Here is an 8,759-nt window from a genome sequence, read left to right on the forward strand (position 1 = left end):
GCTCCATCCAATTCTTAGCCAAGCTTTGTTTGAAAGGCTACTACCTTTTCTACCACTGTTAACAAAACTGCAAGTAAGTCACTAAACAAAAACAGGGAATTATATTTTTTTTCTGCTATGTGGCTTAAGTTATGGCTTTTGCTCCAACTTAGTAAACTGGGTATGAAGCTGAGGGATTATGAATTCATGCCAGGTATTAGGGCTTTCTACTGAATATAACAAGAATTTATAATGAGATAGCCATACAATTACCCTCTGTCCAGGACTTTGAAATCATCCTTTTTTAAAAAAACTTATTAATGTTTATTCCTTTTTTGAGAGAGACACACATACACAGAGCATGAGCAGGGGAGGGGCAGAGAGAGAGGGAGACACAGAATCTGAAGCATGCTCCAGGCTCTGAACTGTCAGCACAGAGCCTGATGCAGTGTTCGAACCCACAAACGTGAGATCGTGACCTGAGCCAAAGTCGGACGTGCAACCCACTGAGCCACCCAGGCGCCCCAAAATCATTCTATACAATCTTTGAGTTCAAAGACAAGGCATTAAAGATTCCGAATGATAGAAGATTCTCACCTCACTTTAGTTCTCTTACTTTCAGTAAGAGGTTGTTTCAAAGACATTTCTTTAGTTTCAGCATTTAATATTTTCTACAGTAATTTTATTCATTAATTAAAAAAATTGGGGGGAGGTACTTGAGTGGCTCAGTCAGTTAAGTGTCTGACTTCGACTCAGGTCATGATCTCCTAGTTCATGGATTCAAGCCCCGTGTTGGGCTCTGTGCTGAGAGCTCAGAGCCTGGATCCTGCTTCAGATTCTGTGTCTCCCTCTCTCTCTGCCCTTGCCCCGCCCCCTCAAAAATAAACATTTAAAAAAATAACAAAAAAATTTTTTTTGAGTATAGGTGACAAACGTTGCGTTATTTTCAGGTATGCAACACAGGAATTCAGCTTCTCTATAAGTTATGCTATGCTCACCACAAGTGTAGCTACCATCTGTCACCATACAATGCTACTGCAGTATCAGTGACTATATTCCCTATCCTGTGCTTTTTTCTATAGAAATTTTAATTCTAAAGGTTTAATCCACATATAGTGAAGAAGAATATAGCTATGAAATGCAAATTTGTTTTCCTTGTTGGGAACTCTTTGACACACTCTACATTATTTCAAGACTGTCAGGGGGGAAGACTATCACATTTCTGCATAGAAGCCTTCCCTACATATAAAACAAAAAAGGAAAAAAATATTACATTTTAAAAATCACAAAATTTTACCTTTAATATGTTGGCTTGATTGTTCTCTCAGTTTCATTAATTCCAGGTATAATTCATTATTTTCCTTTATCAATCTTGCATTTTCAAGTTTATAAGGTTCCAAAACAAAATCAAAATTGGCACTTTCTTTTTCAGCTTTCACAGCAGATAATTTTGATTTCCGAAGACTTTCTGTTGTATGAACTAGGTCACTGAAATTATATAAAATGTAAATACAAGGAAACATTCTCTTAACTTTTAATAACTAAAAATATATTTCTAAAAATGTTAAATGTTAATGCTAAGTAAGATGAAATCTAAAAACAGGGTGGTGGTTCAGTCAGTTAAGCATCCAACTCTTGATTTCAACTCAGGTCCTGATCTCACAGTTTGTGATACCTGCTCCAAGACTGCTTGGGATTCTCTCTTCCCTCTCTCTGCCCCTCACCCGATCGTGTGTGAGTGCGCACGTGCTCCTTACCTCTAAGCACACAGACCAGAATATTCATACATCAGTATTTACTGAGCAGGGAACACAATATAGAACACACTATCATGGAGCTTATATCCTATTGACAGTTTGTCAGGTTTTAATACTATATGATAAACTCAACAACTATTTCAGTGCCAACTATATGTTCAGCCTGTCCTAGGTAGAGCAGAGATAAAGTTAGTCTCTAGTCTTAAAGAGTTTGCATTCTAAAGGAAACACAAGAACAAGTTTCCAACAATGACTTAAGTAGTGAAGGTAACATTCAGCAGATGTGACAGACTCCTGCAGGCCATTACAGCTAAATGAGCATGGGCAGGAGGGAGAGGAGAGAGGGATGTCCCAGGCAGACAGAATAACACATGGAGATCAAGGGTGAGAGTACACTTATGTCTGGGGAGCTTCAAATGGTTACATACATGAGAGATGAAGCTGTAGAACAAAATCACTATATAAAAAGTCTGCCAGTTTTTGAAAGTTAAACACACTTTACCCTACAACCCTGAATTGCAGACCTAGAACTACATCATGAAGAGTTCTGGAAGCCATAATAAAGACCACCAAGTATCCCCCTCCAGTCTCTCCTTACCATCATCACAGCTTGAGCCCTACTGCAAAAGCTTCCCAAGCAATTTCCCTGTTCCTGTCTCAAATCACAGTAACAACTCATGTAGAAAAGAACAAAAATCACACAGAATCTTTCACTTAAAGTAACATGTAACCACTAAAATAATGACCAACCACATAATGGATAACGATTATCAAATCACAGTAATTAAAAGACCAGAGAGGCAGACATAGAACTCCCAACTGTATCAGAAAAATCACATAAAAAAATTGTAATTCTATTCACAGAGAAAACTCTCAGAAATGTCTACTCTGAACAGTATAGTGTGAATGGTGACCCTGAGAGTTTTGCAATGTGGAGGACTTGAACTGATGATATAGAAGCAGGATCTAAGAATAATGAGCTTCAGATGATTGAAGGACTTTATAAAAACAAAAACCAAAAAAATCCACCCATTTCTTCACCGTAACATGAAGTTCAATAGAAACTAGATAAATGGGATTAAGGATCACACAGGTTTAGAACTGTATTTTCATCTTTACCTGAAAAGTTTTTCTACCAAAGGTAAACACTCCACTGTCAGAGTCTGGCGGTATCCCAACTGATCCAATCTTTTTCTAATATTAATATACTTTCTTTCTGCAGCTGTAGTCATCTTGTCTTCCAAAAGTAGTTTTATTCACTCCCCAAAATTAAAGCCCTAAAAGAAAGGAGTAAAACATTACTGTTATTATAGTTATTATTACTGTGTCATGGTAAGAAGGAAAGATTATTTTAATATGAATCAACTACTTTTTGTTTCTCTTCAGGTAGGCAGCCTTCTGGAATATTTAGATTGATTTAAATGCAATGCTTATGATAGTCACATTGCTGCACTAAAATAAATCTCTCTTTATAAGCCTATATGTAAAAGTTAAAAAAATAAAGAAGAAAACAAAGAAGAATATTTTCCCAAACCTGAGGTAGGCAGAGAATCTTTCGAGAAGCCTTTTTTGAAAGCTCTACATATAAAAGGAAAACCTGATAAATTTTTAGACTTCATCAAGTTAAAAATGTCTGCTCATCAAAATATTCCATAGAGAAAACAAAACAACAAATGAATGGGAGAAAATATTCATAATATCTGATAAAGGATTTATATATGAGGTACATAAAGAACACTTACAGTTCAATAATAAAGCCCATCCAAAAGAAAATGGGCTAAAGACTTGAATAGGCACCTTGCAAAAGGTAACTGAATGGGAACGATCATAGGAAAAGGTGCTCACCACCTTTAGTTATCAGGGAAATACAAATTAAAACCACAATGAGGTATACAATTTCACCCATACTAGAATGGCTAAAATAAAAAGCACAAGACCAAATGTTGTCAAGGATTTGGAGCAATTGGAATCTTCACACTGCTGACAGGAATGTAAAATCACTGTGAAAAAAAGTCTGGCAGTTTCTTATAAACAAACTTCTACCCTGTAACTCTATAATTCTATTGCCAGGTATTTACTCAAGGAAATGAAAATAAACATCCACAAAGAGACTCTACAAGAACATTCATAACAACTTTACTCATAATAGTCCCAGACTGGAAACAACCTATATATGTCCATCAATAGCAGAAGTATAAATAAACTATGAGGTATTGACACAATCCTACTCAGGAATGGAAAAGAAGGAATTTACTGATACATGTCAACCACATGAATTAATTTGGACATTTGAGCAATGGAAGCCAGACACATATACTGTATGGTTCTATTTACATGAAATTCAAGAACAGGCAAAATGAAACTATGTAGATAGAAATCAGAACAGCTGTGGGCTGGGTCAGCCTGGGTCAACAGAGTGGGTGGAGACTGGCTGGAAGGTTTAAAAAGGAACTTTCTGGGGTGATGAAAATATTATGTTAACTGGGGTACCAGTTACACAGGTGTACTGCATTTATCAAAGGTTTTCAAATAGTACACTTGAGATCTGTGCATTTCACCATGTAAATTTTACTTCCATGAAAAAAGACACAAACATATAAAGTAGTTCTACACATATTTTTATCCTTGTCTTTTTCAATGCTTATGAATATATTCTCTATCAATCTGCCCTAAAATGGAGTTATCCAAAGATTGCTTGTGTAGAACCTTTGCTCTTTTCTAACCTTCACCAGGTAAACATAGTGCTAGTACTCATATTTCTAAGACATACTAAACTTTTGTTTTACAGCTCTATTGTTTTTCACAATTTATAAAATGTTAGTGTATATGAACACATGCAAAATTTCATCCTCACAACTTACCCTATAAGGGAGACAGGGCCTACTAGACATCCTCCCAATTCAAAGGCAAGGAAAGGATGCCTCTAGAGAGTTTTCCCAAACTACAAAGCCACAAATCAGGTGGGCACTCAGGTCTCTTGAGTCCTGGTCCAGCACTCTTGTTTCTCTACCAAGGTGCAATCCTTCTTGGCCTTTTGGCTAAGATCAAGTGTAGTATCTATACCAAGCTGCAGCAACTTACCAAATCACTTCTAAGGCAGTACCTCTCCTTGATTACTCCTTTCTACAAATCTTTTCTCTCCACACTCTTGCTAACCTTTTCTTTCAGTTGTGTCTCCATGGACTTTCTAGGTTCCTTCCACAAGAGGGACCTGATTGATGCAGGTTAGGAGAAACTCCTGGAGACATCAGAAAAACACCTGTCAAGGGGCTCCTGGGTGGCTCAGTCTGTTAAGGGTCGGACTTTGGCTCAGGTCATGATCTCACGGGTGGTGGGTTCAGGCCCCATGTTGGGCTCTGTGCTGACAGCTCAGAGCCTGGAGCCTGCTTCAGATTCTGTGTCTGCTTCTCTCTCTGCCCCTTCCCCACTCAGGTCTGTCTCTCAAAAATAAATAAACATTAAAAAAAATTAAGAAAAACACCTGTCAAACCAAGAACTAGCAGGGCCTCACCACTCAAATATTTCTCCTCTTTGTCTATAACCAACTTTGGTCACCCAGAAATAATACTTCCTCACATCCGGGCTGAGGCAGAATGTAAATAAATCAAAAAATCATCGAAACACAGGGCAGACAGAAAAGATTAATATCCCCCAAGAAGAACAAAAAACATGTATTATGCTTTCCTCGCCTATGGGCTGCTGTCTTCCCCCACCTACATCACCCAAGCACTGTGGCTCTCCTCAAATTTTCTAGCACAACCATATAAAAAGGTTAAGTTTGGAGGTCTTCCACGCATATGTGTTTAGAACCACTCGCTAGCTTGACTCTGGGGAAAAGCAGGTGTCTGAAAGCCAGTACATCTTTTTTTTACAAAAGTGACTTGTGTGCACATCTGCACAGGGGCTCAAAACAAAACAAAAGGCCAAGCTAAGTTAGGTTGTCTCGAAGTCCTTCAGTGCCAAACTTAAAATAGTAGAGACTGGAAAGGACAGGGGATGTTTTCGAAAATGCAAAACAAAAGTTAACAAACGGCTCTAGTCCTACACCTTGGGATGCTTTGTTTTTTTACAAAGAGCACGTACTGTTCTTACTCAACAGGGCACTTTAACTTTTAAATCAACCCATTAGTCGGCAGCAGGCAGGTGTGCACGCACCGCACAAACGCCCGCGGCCAGGGGCGCGGTAGGAAACCCCGCAGCTTGAGTTGCCCCAGGACCACCGCCGGGCCGCGGCTTCACTGCCGGGTGTCGAAGTGAAGGGGTGTCGGACGCGGGCCCGCAGGGAGTCTACGCGCCCCGCCCTGCCGGGCCTCACTTCCTCCCGCGGCCGCGCGGCCTCCCTCCCGGCAGCGCCCGGGCCCGGTCCGCGGGGACCGCCGGGGAGGCCACGGCGGGGAGGCCACGGCGAGGACGCCGCCGGCGCGCCCGGGCCTCCCTTCCCCGCGGCGGCACTCACCCGCACCTCCGGCCGCCGCTCCCTCCGCCTGCGGCCGCATCACCTCTCAGGCCTCGCCTCTCTCGCTGGCTCCTTCAGCCCTAGACTCCGGCTCCGGCTCTGGGACAGTTTGAAAATGGCGCGGAGAGAAGGTCCCAGCCTGCGCGGAGTCGGCGCCGCGGTTACCCCGGTAACGGGACCCGCAGGCGATTCGCAGCGCGCGGCGGCCGATGGCGGCGCTGGGCACCGGAGCCCGGAAACGCAACGGCCGGACGGCGAGCGGCCACGGCGCCCCCTGACGGCGGGCAAACCCGGAACCTCAGCGGATGCCAGCGGTGATCTTCACGTTGGCCGGGTTCGCTGACAGTCTACTGGGCTGAGGGTTAAAACACTGCCCTTGGTCCCTGCAGCGAATAAGCCTCCACACGCTAGCTGAACTTCGCCTGCTGACCACGAAAAGTCCAACCTAAAAATCACGTTTTCTTTGCTACTTTCCCTGATAACCACCCAATAAAATTGACTATTGCCGCCACATCCGTGTCCCTGTAAAGCTCTGAGTAGACACATTTATTATACTTGTACCATCATGATGAGTATAACATCATTAAGTTTTGATTCCATGAGTTATAGCTCACTCCATGAAAACGTAATTATTTGCATGTCTCTCTCTGCTACCCCCAACTGTGAATTTTTTGAGTCAGATTATTTTACTCAGCTGACATACTCTCTAGCACCTACCACACAATAAATGTTTGTGAATGGAATTAAATTGAAATAAACCGATTGTTGAGAGCTCGCTTACTTGAGGAAACGTATAGGTTGTCAAATCCTAGAATTCCATTTTTCCCCTAAAACTTTCTGGATGATCAGAGAGGAGTTCAATTTCTTTCTGTTCATTACTCTCCCAAGTAGGCCTTCCACTCAGAAAAGGTACTTAAATCTCAGTATGTCATGTGACTGCTCTGTGGGTTGTGAATAACTTTGCAGCCATTCATATATTATCGTTTCCATTGTGTGTGTCTTGTTTGTTTTCCCACGTGCCTTAATGAGTTGTTTCATGGTATTTCTAGGAGACAGTGACTTAGGTACTCTAGATGGCTATTGTAGTCTTGAATATGTACAGTAAACACATTTTTTTGCTGAACTCCCTTTTGAAAACAGGGAGGCATAAGTAAATATCATAGCAGAATGGCTGTGCAACAGCCATCAGTCCAGATGACTCCTGGTCTTCCCTTTGCCCTAAACCATAGTAATTAGAGGGCACCTTTTGGGATGAGCACTGGGTGTTGTATGGAAACCAATTTGACAATAAATTTCATATATTGAAAAAAAAAAAAAGAAATATAAAAATCGAAATAAAATATATTCAAAAAGGTGGGTGAAACACTGCAGTTATGGGCCAGTTTCACTCCATGAGACATGGAAGACCAGAATCAGGCTCACTGCTAGACCCCAGGGCCTAAGGTCAGGGTCCCTTGCACACACATACATATCTCTTGGAGGGCTAACATTCAACCTATTACACTCTCTTTGTGCCTTCCTGACTTCTGTGAGCCATTCTAATAAATTATCTAATCTGGGAGAGGTCATGTATAGTTCGTCCATCGAAAGTATGGGAGGCCCAGGACTTGTGACTGCGATCTGAAGTAGGAGTAGTCATGTAGGACTGAGCCCTTCACCTGTGGAGTCTGCAGTAACTCTGGGTAGTTAGAGTCAGAACTTAATTGAATTATGGACCCCTCAGAGAAGTGGTTTTGGAAAAGACACTGTATTTGGTGTCAGGAGGGAAGAAAACCTCTCATCTGGTGTCAAAAGTGTTGTGAATAAAAATAACTCACCAGGAAACAAGTAGGTATGTGCAGATAATGTTTAGGAGAAACTTAACAGAGATAAGTTGAGGTTTTTTTTTTTTAGGTTTCTTGTCTGTATTTTCTTTTTCTTTTTAAAATATTTTTATTTTTGAGAGAGGGAGAGAGTGCACAAATGGGGCAGGGTCAGAGAGAGAGAGAGAGAGAGAGAGAGAACCTAAAGCAGGCTCCTCACTGTCAGCACAGAGCCTGATGCAGGGCTTGAACACAGGAGCCATGAGATCATGACCTGAGGCAAAGTCAGATGCATTATCAGACTGATCCTCCCAGATACCCGCCCCTCTTCTGTGTATTTTCTTTTTTTTTTTTTTTTTTTTTTTTTTTTTTTTTTTCAACGTTTATTTATTTTTGGGACAGAGAGAGACAGAGCATGAACCGGGGAGGGGCAGAGAGAGAGGGAGACACAGAATCAGAAACAGGCTCCAGGCTCTGAGCCATCAGCCCAGAGCCTGACGCGGGGCTCGAACTCACGGACCGCGAGATCGTGACCTGGCTGAAGTCGGACGCTTAACCGACTGCGCCACCCAGGCGCCCCGATGTATTTTCAAAATATATTCTGTGTATCTGAATATCATTAACTGATGTAGTCAATGATGATCCTGTTCCCCTGTTAGATTATGAGCTCTTTATACTACACAGAAGACTAATGTGATCTTCTTTCTGCCTATAACCAAGCAGAGTGACTGGCACTTAATAAAAGGTCAGGAAGGGTGAACTGAA

The 8,759-nt window shown here is 41.6% G+C and overlaps 1 protein-coding gene and 1 pseudogene across 4 annotated transcripts in view; one reads left to right on the forward strand and one right to left on the reverse strand.

Moving 5' to 3' along the window:
- CEP135 (centrosomal protein 135) overlaps positions 1 to 6,314 on the reverse strand; it is a 69,280-nt gene extending 62,966 nt beyond the window's left edge. For 2 of the 4 annotated variants that reach the window (XM_045473987.1, XM_045473986.1), the window contains exons 1-3: positions 6,193 to 6,308; positions 2,856 to 3,013; positions 1,277 to 1,467 (exon numbers count right to left, since the gene is read on the reverse strand). In XM_045473987.1, the coding sequence (XP_045329943.1) occupies positions 1,277 to 1,467; positions 2,856 to 2,968 (304 nt within the window). In that variant the 5' untranslated portion in view covers positions 2,969 to 3,013; positions 6,193 to 6,308. Of the gene's footprint in view, positions 1 to 1,276; positions 1,468 to 2,855; positions 3,014 to 6,192 lie in introns of all 4 variants that reach the window. The other 2 variants (XM_045473983.1, XM_045473984.1) reach the window with 2 other exon arrangements.
- LOC123596660 lies at positions 4,755 to 4,844 on the forward strand (annotated as a pseudogene).
- Positions 6,315 to 8,759: the final 2,445 nt, after the last annotated feature.

The sequence above is a fragment of the Leopardus geoffroyi genome, chromosome B1 (assembly GCF_018350155.1).
Source record: "Leopardus geoffroyi isolate Oge1 chromosome B1, O.geoffroyi_Oge1_pat1.0, whole genome shotgun sequence".
Classification (NCBI taxonomy): domain Eukaryota; kingdom Metazoa; phylum Chordata; class Mammalia; order Carnivora; family Felidae; genus Leopardus; species Leopardus geoffroyi.